This window comes from Anneissia japonica, unplaced genomic scaffold, assembly GCF_011630105.1.
Source record: "Anneissia japonica isolate Jap-2015-1 unplaced genomic scaffold, ASM1163010v1 scaffold287806_len661372_cov189, whole genome shotgun sequence".
NCBI classification, from domain to species: domain Eukaryota; kingdom Metazoa; phylum Echinodermata; class Crinoidea; order Comatulida; family Comatulidae; genus Anneissia; species Anneissia japonica.
This window is the reverse complement of record NW_022743067.1, coordinates 446,400-463,625: the sequence shown is the minus strand read 5'-3', so window position 1 is coordinate 463,625 and position 17,226 is coordinate 446,400. Positions and strand designations below refer to the sequence as shown.

General features: G+C 35.2%; 1 protein-coding gene across 1 annotated transcript; it reads left to right on the top strand.

The window, feature by feature from the left end:
- Window positions 1-67: 67 nt before the first annotated feature.
- Window positions 68-11,510, top strand: LOC117119356 (kelch-like protein 12). Its single transcript, XM_033264146.1, has 12 exons — window positions 68-140; window positions 894-1,176; window positions 1,964-2,117; window positions 3,044-3,261; window positions 4,200-4,349; window positions 5,119-5,233; window positions 5,667-5,773; window positions 6,097-6,292; window positions 7,047-7,205; window positions 7,352-7,450; window positions 8,024-8,210; window positions 10,291-11,510. The coding sequence occupies exons 2-12, from the start codon at window positions 919-921 to the stop codon at window positions 10,418-10,420; spliced, it is 1,773 nt and encodes a 590-aa protein (XP_033120037.1). The 5' UTR covers window positions 68-140; window positions 894-918; the 3' UTR covers window positions 10,421-11,510.
- Window positions 11,511-17,226: the final 5,716 nt, after the last annotated feature.

The following is a 17,226-nucleotide window of genomic DNA, read 5'->3' as shown; positions in this document are numbered from 1 at the left end:
GGGCGGGATTTAAAAATCGCTAATGTTTACGACTTCATGCTTGACTGATCAGCAAAGAGACGGAAGGATCGGGAGCATCGGAGATCGGTTGAGTGGGGGAGGTCATGTTTGTTTCGCTCATAAAATAGAAGTGAAGTTTCATTTTAGAAAACAATAATACATACAATATATAGCCAAGTTAAACTTCTTTACGCATGTACTGTATTACACGGTTTGATTGCTAGGCTAGATAGGAATAGTAATATACTCTAGGCTAGGACCTGTACGCTAAGCCTACTACTAGACCTACAGTATCTGATCATCGATTGGCCTGGACGCACCCGGTTTAAGAATACTACTACTAGGCCTACTGTAGGCTAGCTAGTAATCGAAGTGGTGTACCTATTCAAGCAAGTTCTCTAACAAAGCCTAGCAGAAATAGACCAATACTTGGCAGAATGTTATACCAAGGAGTTGTTATAACAACTCCCTGGTTATACTATAGTCGTCTGTAACTTTTAAGGAATGAGACACATTGGCAATGCACAGTAAGTGTTTTGAAGCCGACCTCGTAAGGTCTCCAAAAGTGTTGGAGTATAATTTATATGATTTTCAGCTACCATTTATGGACTGTCCTGAAACAAAATTTAGTCAGCAATTCTTCATTATTAATGCCAAAATGGCAGTATAATATACAGGCACAAATAATTTAATTACAAAATCATTTTATTAATTAAATATTATCTAGCCACCAACACATTGGAAGGGACAGTAATGAACCCTGCCAATCTCTTGTCTGTACTGCCCCTGAATAAAAATGGACATACAAAAACACTGATATATTTTAAGCATGAATGAATATTGCAGCTGATGCATTTTGAACTATAGTACATTCTTTACTGTATTTTTTTAACATTTTAGAGCCATAAAGTTTATGATATGAAACTAGGCAATGAACACCACATTGAGGCTTCTTCATTTGAAATGGAATCTCCCCAATTAAGATCAAAGAGAATCAGGGCTAGGCCTAGCAGCACAACTAGCCACTCCAAAGGCATGCTCATGTCAATGAATGAACTGAGGAAACAGGAGCTTTTGTGTGATGTTGTGCTTTGTGTTGAGAAACAAATGTTTCCTGCACACCGGATTGTCATGGCAGCTAGCAGTGATTATTTCTGTGCAATGTTTACAGGAGAGGTAACTATGATATTCACAATTTTTTAATATGAAATCATATGTTAATGTTAAGCTGCTCTGACAAAATAAACACAGATGTTGTTATCCATATAATTTTCTAAGGCTAAACATACACACTATTATTATTCCTGTTCAACTGATAATATATATACTTTATTTGAAAAAAATGCTATATTATCAGTTGCACTTACAACCATTCCAGTGTGTTCAAAAGGGTAATAAGGTCTTGATTCGATAGGCTTGGCACCTTGACCTCTGATGATTAGTGCCCAAAATTATTACAAAAACGTAAAGATAATAATGACATATTTATTATTATTATTTTTCAGATAATAATTTCAGTCACTCCAAATTTCTTTTTGTTCCTATAGTAAAATATTTACACATACATATTATATTGTTAACTTAAGCTTATATACATTTTCTAGGCATGTCTAACTATAAATTGTGTAATTAAAATAATTAACATACCATAAAACCTTGAATAGAAGCACAATGGGCTTAATCTCAAGAGGAAGCCCATCTCAAATTGAAGCCCCCATCTTTAGATTCCAAAAGTAGCCTCTTGTTCGAAGCAGGAGATCAAGTTGTCTTCAACCAGTACTGTTTGTGTATATTTTTTTAGTGGGAATTTTTTTTTTTAAATCCCATTTTTTAAAAAGCAGGTTATGCATTTAAACATAACAAAAAGCTAAGTTATAGCATACTCTATGTTATATAGAAATACTTTGAGCTTCGGGTGGTGTTACAGAGTTATGTGTAATATTATTGATTTGTTGGTTATTAGATGTTTGAAAGTCACAGACAGCAAGTGGAACTGCAGGGTTTGAAGTCATCGACTATGAAGATTCTTATCGAGTACATTTATACAGAAAGTATTCAGATCACTGTTGAAAATGTCCAAGAAGTATTGCCAGCTGCTTGTCTTTTACAACTCAAAGGTATGTACCATAAATTTTATAATATTTATTATTATTATTATGTCTTGTCATTTTTTTTTACTCTGTAATATCATTTGGATGCACCTTCATCTGAAAGTGTTGCCACTGATAAAAAAAAATGTGAAGTTTTAAAATAAATTATTATTATATGGAACTAGGCAATGAACATGACCCTGAAAATTCTTCATTTGAAATGGAGTTGCTCCAACTTAGCTGCACTTTTTATTCACACACATTGTCTGTTAAATTTAATTTAAGACAAAAATGGGGTAATGTTTGACTGACTTATGGAAAACCTCACAGTTACTAGGTAGCAGCATATAAGATAAACAGTTAGTAGCGGTTGTATGTGTGCTGGACTGTGGAGATCTTTACATTACTTCTTCATTAATAAATTATTAACATTTATTATAGCAATAATAATTATGAATGATAGAATAGTAACAACAATAATGTATATATTACTGTTACTGTTTATTCATCATTATCAATCAATTATTTACATTTCACAAGCGAAAAAAGATAATTTTGTTTTTTTATTGATAAATGAATGGAGGCCTGTATAGGTTCGGAGACACTTAATCTCAGGCCATCTAAAAAAAGAAAAAAAAAACCATTAATAATTTGAGGCTATAAAAAGTTTTTTAGTCAGTACAATAAATACAGTAAATAAATAAGTACAATAAATTAAGTGGTACAAAATGAGAAGTTTGAATAAAAAAAAAAATATATATATATATATAAAAAGAAGTAAATAAAACAAAGGTTGGGCAGATAAACTCGATAAGTTGAGTCATATGAAGAATGGAATGAAAGGAACGGGAAATTACGCCTGCTGGTTGTTTACTGGGGCTTATGAATACAAAAACGTCAAACATCTAAGGTAGATACAATATTGTCCACTTTTGTCAACTTGATATTCGCAGGTGTTGAAAAGTCCTGCTGCACTTTCTTAGAAAACCAGCTCGACCCAACAAACTGCCTAGGAATCAAACACTTTGCAGAGATGCACTCATGCCTGGATCTCACCCAGGCTTCCCTCGACTACTGCCACAGGCATTTTCAGGCTGTGGTTAAAAATGATGAGTTCTTGGCTCTTGATGAGAAGGAGGTCGAAGCACTAGTCAAGAGTGATGATGTCCATGTAGGAATTTATCTTTTTTTATCGTGTGTATCATCACAGTATTTGTTATGCAACAGCCTGTTAAAATGTATAAATCTATTTTATACCAACAGTCGTTACATTAACAGCCAGGGTGAAATTACACATTCCAAATATAATAAAAGAGTTTATAGTTGTTCCTATATTTTATCCCATATTAGAATATTAATATAATAATTTCTCATGTACTGTATTTTGAACACAAAATTAAGCCTATTTGAAAAAGGGCTTATACCCTAGTAGGACCAAAATGCAGAGAACAACCCGGCAGTATGAATATCAAAGCTAATGGCCGTCACATAGTGGCAAATAGAGTTAACTATGCCGACATACTGATTTTTTCTCAAAATTTGTCGAATTCCAGATACGCTCAAATTTCTTGGCAAAAAACAACCATCCTGGCATATAAGACGAACGCCCAACGGATGAGGAACGAATGCTGATTGTACAACTAGTGTCCATATTAACGAATGACAACACGTTCATAGCGTCTGCCTAACGAATGTTAAGCGTACACAACAAATGTCCAGCTAATGTCACTCGCATCTCTGCGAACCCCTACGAACAGCTAAAGAATACAACGTATGTCAAAATGTGGCCCGAAAGAATGTTAACTTACATGAACGTAAACCAAAATTTTGATAAACGTCAGCATACATTGGCTCTATTTGCTACAGTGTGACAGGAGCTTAAAACAAGTGAAGCTAGGTCTATGCCTTCTGTAGAAGTTATTGGGTGGGATTATACCTGATTGGAGAATTTTGCATTATACATTATTTTTGATTTATACATTAAAATCTATAATATTATAAAACCACTTTATAGTAACAGTTATAAATGAAAAATGTTCAAAATAAGTAAAATTTTGAATAATTTATATGACTTTAGTAATAATGGATCCGTCCCATTTGAATCAACAGCTAGGCTCAGAAGAAATGATGTTCGAGGCTCTGATGTCCTGGACCAGGCACGAGAAAGAGAGCCGCATGGACAGTTTACCCAGACTGCTGAGTCATGTTCGCCTGCCATTACTTTCACCGAAGTATTTGACTGACACAATTGATAATGAGGTGAAATTATTTAAAATGAAACGTTTCTTTAAAATAATACTTCAATATCATTATCATTATTACCATTTTATTCATGATTGTCATTTGCAGTCTAAGGTCTGTTTTCTTGTACGACGAATCCAACTACGCTCCCTTTGAGCGTTAGACGATGTGACGGTGTCGGCTGATTGTTGGTTGCTGTCTGAACGTGTTGTCATTACAAATGATCCGATGCGCGTCGTGGTGTTGCACTTGCCATAGAATCTCATCATGCCCGGCTTAAGAAAGTTCCTTTTATTTTATTTATTTTATTTCAACGAAATCCAACGTCGACCATCGCCCATAACAGGATATGACATAAAATTTTACATACATAAAAGTATCGAAATCTCAAATTCTCAAATATATGAGGAAAAATTTATTTAAATCTGAAGATCAACACATTACACTGTAAATAAAGTAATCTTAACTATATCATTGTTCTTATAACTAGTTGATTCAGGCTGGGCACCAAGGGATCCACAATATTTGCAGTGTAGTATCACTCCAGGTAGTACACTGGGCAGGACTGAAGACCGGGAAACAATCACCTACTGTTTGCCATAGAATGTTCCAGAATCTTTAACATACAAAAGGAACATTGTTGTATATGGGACAAACAGCTTAAAACTTGCTGAAAGATGGTTTGCTACTGTACAGCATAACAGTACAACACACTATTTAATAACCAACTGAGATGTTGTTCTGAATATGTGTTTATTAATTGAAATTTTCTTTTTATATTTTGCAGCCTTTAATTAAACGAAATCATGAATGTAGAGATTTGATTGATGAAGCAAAAAGATTTCATCTTCGACCAGAATGCCGTGGCCAAATGGATAGTGTTCGCACCAAGCCAAGAACAGGTTAAACATAATTTTCTTCTGCTTGAGTTTCTGATAATGAAGCCAAAGTTAATAAGTATAACTGAATGAATCATGCCCACAAAGAAAAAAGACTTTTTTTCTCATAGCAGAAATTCCGCATTTCCAATCAGGGGATGAAAGTATGATTTAAGCCCATTGCACAGCAGTGGAATTAGCTGAGGCGCCTGCCTCTAAGGTAGTGATGTCAGCTTTAAGGTAAAAAAATATGAACAAAATTGATGCCACATCAAAAAATGGAAGTGGCAGAAATGAAAAGTTTACACTTTTACACTTGGCCATTGTTTATTGACTAAAAACTTGACAGAGAACATTAACAGCTTAGAAAATGTTGTAATTTTTTCAAAATCTTTTGTTTACACACAAGACTGTTAACTCAACTTGTTCTAGTGCAACATTTTCTTCCATTTTTCAGGGGCAGATGAAAGACTAGTGGTTATAGGAGGGTTTGGGAGTGAGCAAATGCCCCTTTCAACAGTTGAGGAGTATAACCCTAAAACAGATGCCTGGACATTTCTTCCTGTATGTTAAGCAGTATCCAGACTATCAAATTCTATTTGATAAAAACATGTGATGTGCCTAAATATGGTCATGATGACATCTCACCGTGGCCATATATAGGCACATCATGACTATATATAGGCATGCGATAGTTTCTTGTTTAAAAAAATGTAATTTTGTTTGCAGAGCTCATTTATTTATTATGATTATTGTCTTCATGTATTTATTGGTGCATATTGTATTGATGTTTAAAGATAAATTGCCAAATGTTTTTTGTATATAGTCCTACAGATTCACAATAATTACCAAATTTACTAATATTCTTTTTTATCTCCCATCAATAGGCATTAAATAAAAGAAGAAGGTATGTTGCTGCTGCTTCCCTGAAGGATCGGTTGTATGTAATAGGAGGCTACGATGGAACGGCACGGTTAAATCTTGTTGAATGTTTAGATTGTTGTAAAGAAGAAAAGGCTAAATGGACGAGACTCTCACCAATGAATACAAGACGTGGACTAGCAGGAGTTACTGTTATTGGAGGTAAGATTTGTTGTTTGGCTCCTCCTCCATTATTTAGAGTTGTACGAGGATGCTTTTTTGGTTATATTGTTAGTTAGGACCCCAGTGGAAATAAGTCTTCTTCTAGACTTTCGTGGGCTGTCCCTGGTGTTTACACCGAATAGATCCAATCCAATCCAATCCCTCTCTTGTTGATTCAATGGATGGATGTGTTTATTCGTAAACGCCAATGATAACCCACAAAAGTCTGAAGAAGACTTATTTCCCGTGGGGATGTCCTTCTGGTGGTGATTGGGCAGTACACCAGGATACAATCCCCTACACTTTTCCAAAGAGTGTTCTGCGTTCTTTAAAATGCACATAGGCCATAATGCACATGAGACCAACAGCTTAAACATCTCATCCGAAAGACGGTGCGCGGTTGTAACTTGCATATCAGCCCTCCAGCTGTAATAGTAGAGCAGCATTGAGAATTGAATGCAAGATCTCCACAGTTCAGCACACACACAGTGGCTTCCACCAGTTTAGCCGGCTGAGCTAAGCTGCTTACGCTTATTGTCCTTTTAAAGATATGTAGCTTTTATATATTTTTTATCAATTTATTTAATTTATATGCATACTTTTAGTTATATATGTATATAAATATAGTCATTATATTTAAAGTATTTGCTGTATGTATGTCTATACATTGTATATGAAACCTTTCATACATACATACATGAAACAGCTACTGTACTTTATTCTAATGCATGAAAAAAAACTCTTTTATATGTAGATGCTATTTATGTGGCTGGTGGATTTGATGGCTCCATGAGGCATTCTTCACTCGAAAAATATGACCCCCATATAGATCGATGGAATGTTCTGAAAGAAATGGAGAACGGCCGAGAAGGAGCAGGTCTCGTATCAGCTGGGGGTGTGATGTATTGCATCGGTAAATCAAAAGATTTCGACTTTTTTATTTTTAAAAATGAATCATTATATTTTGATTGTTAACTATAACTAATCATTTTTCCAATAAAAATAATGTTTATTTGAACCTTACATCTTGAACATAAATCTGTGTTTGTCCCATTTCAGGTGGTTATGATGGTTTTCGGATTCTGAAGTCTGTAGAACAATTTGACCCTGCTGCCGGTCAGTGGCACAGAATCGCACCTATGCTTGTCCCAAGATCAGGTATTACACTACAATACTTCCATTATAAATATTGTATAACTAGTACGATGGCACACCGTCTTTCAGATTAGACGTTTTAAGTCGTTGGTCCTGTGTGCAATCATGGAGGTAATAAATTATAGTACTTCCATGGTGCAATATGGCCTGCTATGTGCATGTTAAAGAATGCAGTACACTCTTCGGAAAAGAGTAGGAGATTGTCTCTCAGTGTACTGCCCAATTCACCACCAGAAGTTCCCCACTGGAAACAATTCTTCAGACTTAGTAGGTTTTTTTTGGTGTGATTCACACCGAAAGACTCCCTACTCCTGTCCTACATTACTTTTTGCATTTTATCTGGGCTTCAAAGTGGTGGTAAACAAAGTGGTAATACTGGTTCCTCCTCTTCTAGTTACCTTATAGGTTATTTACTGGCTTGGTTTTCCAAATTTTTCTTTTTCTGCTATTTATCCTCTCAAGCCCCTTGAGCATTACTTTAAAGTGCTATACAAAATTGTATTTATTATTATTATTTATTTCTCAAGCTCATCATTCCTCATGTTTGTGGTGTTTTTTTAATGTTTTATTTGTTAGGTGCTGGAGTATCTGTCCTCAATGACATGATCTATGTTATTGGTGGTTATGATGGCAATGGTCATTTGTCTTCAGTTGAGTGCTACAACCCAAGAACAAACACTTGGAGACCAGTAGCAAACATGTCACTGCCCCGATGCTACGTTGGATCTGTCACACTGAAGGGGAAGCTATATGCAGTATCAGGGTAAGTCAGTTGAGCATTTATATGTTGCTAAAAAAAGTTTTGTTCTTTTTACATTTTGTCATATACCACAGAGAAGTTTCTTTACATGTTTTCAGCTGGAGTAACTTGTACACATAGGCATACACAAAGTAGTCTCAATAATCGCGTTGGTTGTTCTGTTAAGGCCCTGTCCAGACTATCAAATGTTATTTGACAAAAACATGTGACATGCCTAAATATGGTCATGATGACATCACATCATGAACATATATAGGCACATCATGACTATATATGGGCATACAACATTTTTTCGTCAAAGAAAAATTGAGTGTGGACAAAGCTTTAAGCCTTGTCCAGACTATCAAAGTTTCTTTGACAAAAAGCTGTTGTATGCCCACATATAGGCATGATATGCCTATATATGGCCATGATGCGAGATCATCATGACCATATTTAGGCATGTTTTTGTCAAATAAAATTTGATAGTTTGATCAGGGCTTTAGAGTTTGACCAGATCAAAAAAGCAATGAATGAAATTGGACGACAATTCCTGATGATGACATAATTAATGTCGAAATATTGAATCCCAACATGATGGCGTGTATTTCAATACTTGGAGTATGTATTATACTTTCTTATCTGAGATTAATCAGTGGACCTTTCGGTTTTAATCTCGCTCATAATTCATAACGAAGCTGTCCGAACCTTATGTTGTTATCAAATACCGTTCACATTACAGGAGACACAAGCTTAAATATTACACAGTCTTCCAAATTCCTAACCGTTAACAATGTTGTTTTCACACTAGTGAATTCAAACCTTTGTAAAGTTGGAACAGATGCACAGTCAGTAATACCCATTTCACACTAGCAGAAAATATTACAACTTTTAACAATTATTAACAAGTTGTAACAAGTTTGATATTCTAAGATTTTTGGTTCGTTTCACACATGCACTTTCAAACCATGAGAAATCTCGGGAAAACTCAGAAGAATAATGACTGGCCTAGGGTAGTACTAGTAGTAGTAGGCCTAGGCTAGTTGTAGGTTGTCTGAATTACATATCAACTACTGTACTAAACTAGGCCTGGTACCGAATTAACAAGATTATAATTATTCCATGGTCCTTAGCCTTCGGAGAGTAAACCGAATTCAACTTCTAGCTTGCTTGCTGTAGTCGAGCTGGAGAGAAAGATAGGCCTAGGCTAGCTAGGCGCAGTCAGGCCGTCGGCCGGTAGCTCACCATTGTTGTTAGAGGCAATCAGTGCGACAAGCATCATAATGATTCGCTGTCGGCGTGTTTAACGAAGCCTCCTGATTGTTTCTACATCAGACATGTGAAATTTAGCGAGATTTCTTTTGATTTTAGGTCTAGGCCTATTAACAAATGGTAGTAATGTTGATACGTTTTCCATCGCTGCCGCCATTCGTTCGAACTAAACAACAAAAAAAACACAACCCACGAAAAGGTCAAAATATGGACATGACGCATGCGCAACAACAACTCGGAAGATTTCAGGAAAAAAACAGGCCTCGCGATGGTCTGTTTTTGTTCCGAGATAACTCAGGGGACCCCTGTGAAATCTAGGAAAATTTTACAAGGATTTGCTTTCACACTCATCCAAACCTGGTTACAACTTGTTATAAGTTGTTAATATTTGCAAAATAGTATCAGTGTGAAATGGGTATAAGCATATGTACGAGCTATGCCACAGTGAAAGCTAAGTTGCACTCTGTGAGAAGCACACAATTTATGTTGAATTTCTCAGGAGTGTTACAGTTCTTGTCATTCTGTTTTTCTTATGAATGTTGATACAGTGCTCATTCTCATGGATGCCATGTTACACATTCCCTAACAATCTGTGTAACATTTTGTCTGTGTGAATTGGTATTAGTGGTACAGTGTTACAAAAACAATTTGACTGGTACAATAACCAGAATAGATTCTTACTTTCTAATTCTGGGCATCAAGGTAGATCAAATTAGATAGGTACATTCTGTAGTATACGAGTATAAAGACATGCTGAGCATAAAGTTCCCTGAAATAGCGCCATCTATAATTCTTCTCTAAAAAGGATGCAATTTTTTTTTTCTCTCAAAAGATATGATGGCTCAAAACTATTAAATACCGTAGAATGGTACGACCCGGTAAAAGACGTTTGGGAAACTTTGCAGTTTAATATGGACATGCAGCGCTGCGATGCTGGAGTATCGGTCATCAGACGATTTTGACAGTAACAATGTTAGAAATATAGTGATATGTGGTAAAGTGACAGTCACACATGTTAATGTGATACTTAGTCAGTTCTGTACCTACTTTCTAAGACCAAATATAAAAGAAATTTGGGTTATTTTCAAGGAAAAAACTCCACTTTTTTTCACTACCTCTGTTCACATACTCTACATAGCCCTGTTCGATGCCAGATCAGGCCTGGCCAGGCCTAGTGAAACAGATATTCATTGCTGTCAATAAATGATGTAGTGGCCAAAGAAAGTTAGTGAAATAGAGCAGAAGAACCATAATTTTGTTTGCCTAACTGCGGCACATGGTTCTTTACTTTTAATTTAAAGATTGTAGGCTCAAGTCTGATCTTGTTTACCTTTGTTCAAGGCAATAGTGTTTTGCTTGGGCAAGACACTTTTTGCCTCTCTTCAACAAAGAGTATAAATGGGTACCTGCTAGAATGTGAAGGAGTTCTTATAATAATAATAATAGATATTACAGAGGTCTCTATGTGCTCAAGTGTATAAAAAACAAATAACATTGACTTTTTTTTTTTTTTTTTTTTTGAGTGAGGGTTTAAGTGAAATGAACTTTTAAACTGGTGCAGAATTATTCACCAGAATAGAGATACTTCCCAGAGTATATGGAAGTTGCACATTGTGTGTAATTGATTCTGTAATCAATGACAAGGGAAACATTATGTGTAGATACTTTGGATATTATCAAATATACAATTCAAAAATATAAATATAAAATACATATAAGTTTCATTTCAATACTTTTAATAAAATGGCTCTATGGTGCAATGTATATTAAATATATTTATTTTACAATATCTATATATTATATCAACACATCTAATTTATATAATTTATAGGTACTGTATATCAATTTAGCCTAATCAATGTCCTTGAAAGTAACTGTGTAGATACTTTGGACATAAATTTCAACCATATTGAAAAATATATATGTACATATAGGTTTCATTTCAGTACTTTAAAGAAATGACTTTATGGTGCAATGTATATATACATATATTTATTTTACAATATTTATATATGTCCACACATCAAATTTATATAATTTATCGGTATATCAAAAGAACATTTCTTCTGTCTCTTATACACATCTAGATGTGTATAAGAGACAGGTCTTGCTGTCAATATTAGCATATTCAAGAAAAGGCAATATAAATGATAAAATTAGCTTCTTGGTACAGATCCAATAGTTGCTATGCTATCTTTGATAGCCTGGCAGTGTTGGATACATTTGTGTGACATGCCTGTGTCGCACATGATTCATGATATGATATAAATTTGTCATACTTTTTAGGTGATATTTTTAGTCATAATATCTCACTGCATTATTTCTACCACTTAAACCTGTATACATTTATAACAAAACCGGGATTTTTTTAAGGAACTTGTTCATAGCTCAGGCCTGGATTGTTATCATTTTTGACAACAAAAAACTGTTGTATGCCCATATATAGTCATTATGGCCATATTTAGGTATGTCACATGTTTTTGTCAAATAAAATTTGATTATCTGAGTAGGGCTTAAGTTACAAAAAGGAGTCCTGTTTTGTAATATTATAATAAGAGACTTAGAGATACTGTAACTCCTGTTGCAGTGAATATGTGTGCTTGTCGTGTGTGGATGTTCTTTCTTGCTCATCCTGCGCATAAACTATTTTTGTGAATTATTTGAGCTCCCATTGTGAAAGACTGAGAATGTTGTAGTCGATTGTGAAAAATTTCATATTAAAACGGTATCAAAATAATGACGACCCATATCAACTCAACTCTTGCCTTCTTCAATTTTAGAGGCCCAAAGTACCTTACATTTTACATACATTGCATCCATTCTACTTATATTTGTTTTGTTATCAGATGATTGTAACTTTTTTGGATCTAGGCCTAATATGATCTCAAATTTGTGGTGTCCTTTGCTTTTGTTGTTGGTGTAAAGCAGTGGGTATAAACTTAACTTCCATTTTCTGTAAACGTTGTTTTCCAGGATATAACTATTTAATGCAGTATGCGAGGGACTTTTATGACGTCAAATATATTCGTTAATATTTATAACATTTTTTTTTTAAGAGGATGGACTAACAAAGTTTCTAATTTAAAGCGCCCTCTACTCCAGGATATAATTGTTTAATGCAGTATGCGAGGGACTTTTATGATGTCAAATATATTCGTTAATATTTATAACATTTTTTTTTCAAATAGGATGGACTGGCAAAGTTTTTAATTTAAAGCGCCCTCTACTCTTTTATGTTTAAATAGAGTTTACAATTTTATGATAGAAAGACCAGAGAGGGTTTACAATAAATATATCGCAATTCCTAAGTTTTAGCAGTTGCATGGGCATGCATGTTATGAAATGCCTTGGGGCATATGCCCGGGCATGCTAAACCTCGTATTTTCGAAGACAAAAATGTGCTTGTTTTATTGTTTTAAAAAGTGTAGCCCTAACGTAATTGTCGGTACGAAATGAAATAATCTTAAGATGTAGTAGACATTAAGGGAAGGAAGAAAACATGCAAAGCAGACGATTGGTTTGTTCCCCTTTACCAATGGATACCAGGAAATAATGAGGAAAAAAAATCTAACATTTTGTTAGTACAATAAATATATAAATACCTCAGACCTACCAAGGACATTTAACTGTTTCGAAGTTTTTGGTACTATTATATTATTATGTCCACGAGTGGGCGCCAACCAAAGTTCGCGCACCTTTTTTGTTTACATTGTCTGATTTATTAATAAGCCTAGTCGACGAAATAACATAAATTCGTTTATTGGATAATAACACCGAACCAACCTACTTCTGCTGATTGCAAAAAAAATTCTCCTAAAAATGATAAGCTATGTTTTTCATCTTGCAGTTTTTTGTTTGATTTCATGGATTATGCCAAGGACAATTTCATATAGAGGCCCGGTACATTTGGGTATACAGTATTGTTTATTGCGTAAAAATCACATAGGCCTACAAAAACCGTCCATTGCAGCCAATGCTGAATCGCGTGTGACTGGATAAAAAATTACCTACGATACGAGGTATTGTAGGCCTACTTTTAAGTGTATTCAAAACTCTACCGTAAATTCTTAATAATATAGTAATTTATTGAACATACACTTTCGTTACAGTGGCACTCGCCAAATTAATGGTGCGTTCAAAACCAACAAAATTACAAAAATGAAGTTACATTTTAATTAATACTTTAAATGCACAAGTACAATTTTTCATTAATATTAGAAAGAACATTTCTTTCATAACTTATCTGCAGAATTAATACAATAACAAAATTTTAAAAGAAATATAATTACTTTAAGATACTTATTATGGTTATTTTATCAACAATATTTGGCTATGTCTGTGTTATCTTATTCATATTTGCTAGATTTACTCTGGAATTATTCTTAGTCCCGTGCCTCGTTATCCAGCGGATGTTTTTTCGAGATAGTGGAACAATGTTTTTCAATCCGTATTAGATGCTTCGTTTCACTTGATGTCGGCATTTCTATCACGAGGATACACCTGTGTTCAGATACACAACAAACACCGCTGGATTAAGCATCTAATGGAAAGTACAATGTTTCTTTCTCCACTCTGGTTATAGAACTAATTATAATGGCTTCATGAATCTGATTAGGCCTGTGCACGATGGCAGGCCCGTGACCAGGTGATCCTACGAGACCCCCGTTACGAGCAAACTCCTTTAATAATCCAAAATACCCCCTCACTTTGCACCAAAACTACGGTATCAAAATGATGATATTATTATGTCCACGAGTGGGCGCCAACCAAAGTTCGCGCACCTTTTTTGTTTACATTGTCTGATTTATTAATAAGCCTAGTCGACGAAATAACATAAATTCGTTTATTGGATAATAACACCGAACCAACCTACTTCTGCTGAGATTGAAAAAAAAAAAAAAAAAAAAAAAAAAATTCTCCTAAAAATGATAAGCTATGTTTTTCATCTTGCGGTTTTTTGTTTGATTTCATAGATTATGCCAAGGACAATTTCATATAGAGGCCCGGTACATTTGGGTATACAGTATGTTCATTGCGTAAAAATCACATAGGCCTACAAAAACCGTCCATTGCAGCCATTGTTGAATCGCGTGTGACTGGATAAAAAATTACCTACGATACGAGGTATTGTAGGCCTACTTTTAAGTGTATTCAAAACTCTAAATTCTTAATAATATAGTAATTTATTGAACATACACTTTCGTTACAATGGCACTCGCCAAATTGATGGTGCGTTCAAAACCAACAAAATTACAAAAATGAAGTTACAATTTAATTAATACTTTAAATGCACAAGCACAATTTTCATTAATATTAGAAAGAACATTTCTTTCATAACTTATCTGCAGAATTAATACAATAACAACATTTTAAAAGAAATATAATAAAATACTTATTATGGTTATTTTATCAACGATATTTGGCTATGTCTGTGTTATCTTATTCATATTTGCTAGATTTACTCTGGAATTATTCTTAGTCCCGTGCCTCGTTATCAAGCGGATGTTTTTTCGAGATAGTGGAACAATGTTTTTCAATCCGTATTAGATGCTTCGTTTCACTTGATGTCGGCATTTCTATCACGAGGATACACCTGTGTTCACATACACGACAAACACCACTGGATTAAGCATCTAATGGAAAGTACAATGTTTCTTTCTCCACTCTGGTTATAGAACTAATTATAATGGCTTCATGAATCTGATTAGGCCTGTGCACGATGGCAGGCCCGTGACCAGGTGATCCTACGAGACCCCCGTTACGAGCAAACTCCTTTAATAATCCAAAATACCCCCTCACTTTGCACCAAAACTACGGTATCAAAATGATGATTCTAGGTCTACATTCTAAAAAACATCGCCCCAGACTCCGACCCTTACCTAAAAACTCGTCTTTTGGACCGCATCAGCACCTAGGTGCTTCGTAGGCCTCCGAAACTATGCGTCGTTAAGTCGTTTGTATATTATTTAATTCCATTTTTTGGCGATTTTTTTCCAGACTTAATCATTTCTGTGATTTTACAGTGTAATCTCTTGCTTGTTTTGTAATAAAGTCTATAGTAAAATCAGAGTAATTCAAGCCACACCCCCCCCCCCAACCGCCACCACTTAGCAGAACTTGGAGGTGTTTTCAGGGCCGCCAAGAGGAGAAACTATAACAGGGGCAAGGGTTGGTGTGGGCCCCCAGTTAAGAGCACGAAGCGCGAAAAGATTGCACCAAAGGCACAAACAATTTTTTTTTTGGGAGGGGGGCTGTCAATCTTGAGGGGCCCTATATTAGGAGACTCATGCCATTATTGAGGGCCCATGATAGTAATTATTATTTTTGAAAAATATATTGAAAAAAAATGCTATCTATTAGTCCCCTGGTAAGCTTGGGCCCCGGAGATCTTTTCCCTTCCACCCCCCCCCCCACCTTCCTCTCGGTGGCCCTGGGTGTTTTATACCTCCATGATTAGAACATCTACATGCATCAAGCTGTGTAGTTCACATTGTCGGTTGCTCAGTAATGTAGAATTGTCTTGTGTATTGCAGTTTCACCAACGTTGGCAAAAGTGATAACGTGTACTGTCATCGTCTTTAGTCTCTTTGCCGACCATCTGGACATTATGACCATGCCAATAAGCAGGCTGATCAGCCGTAAGAAGCCTCGGAAGGGGAGGACATTGTCTAATTGAACATAATTAAATATTTCCTTTAAAAACAACTCGATTAGCTGGATTTTTCCATAACGTGTAGAAAACTGTGATTTATTCTGAACTAAAAATATAATCTAATTCTTTATTTCATGACCAACGGCAATACATAGGTCATCATTGACAATTGGGCCTACAAAAATATTTCAATGATAATTTAATAAAAATTTATTTTTGGAATAGAGTTGGATTTTGTCACGAAATTAAAAAATGTTCACCTCTAAAAAACCCTAAGGAAATCTGTCAGCTTTCTTTCATATTAATTTATTAAGTTGTGAATCCGAATCTGATTATTTGCAACCGGCCAACATGGAAGAATATGAGCATTATGCCTACTCAGGCCCGTAGCGTGACTTAATTTGTGGGAGGTTCGTTTCAGTGGGAAAGTGGACCCTTATCTCCGATACTCTGGAGAACATTGTAAATATATCTACGAATATTAATTTTTCGTGTTTGAATGTGGGCCTTCTCCAGTTTTTGGGCGGTTCGTCGTAGCCCCTTAAACCCCCCCCCCACGCTACGGGCCTGATTACTAATACTATACGGAGCTGAATACCGTAGTTTGTGGTTAAGATGCTCTCCTTCTCATGGGTCTGGGTTCAATTATTCCTGTGACAGCAAGACTTTTTCTCACGGCTAGAAACAACTCCACGTCCTAAGCCTCATAAACAGACTTCGCTGATAAAAGCATCACATTATTTCATTTATTTAAGAGGGCCCCTGAATATCAGCCATCCTTTTAGGAAATGTTGGAAGGGTCACACTCTATATACGTGGTTTAAAAACTAAAAATAAATATACTATTCCAACGACTTTGGATTTTCATGTTTTCATTTTCTTTTTTCAACTCGAGGGACAAAATATACAATCTACAAAATAGTAGATGTTTAATAGGAGATCATTATGCCCATATATTGCAAATCACATGTATTTGCCACAAAAAATGTGATAGTGTGTGAACAGGGCAACTTTTCCACCATGCTGTACCCCTCCAATAAATGTAAAAACTTTGCTTCAGGCCTGTGTTACTGGAGGCAAAATAAAGGGCCTAAAATTCATAACCGTATGGAATAG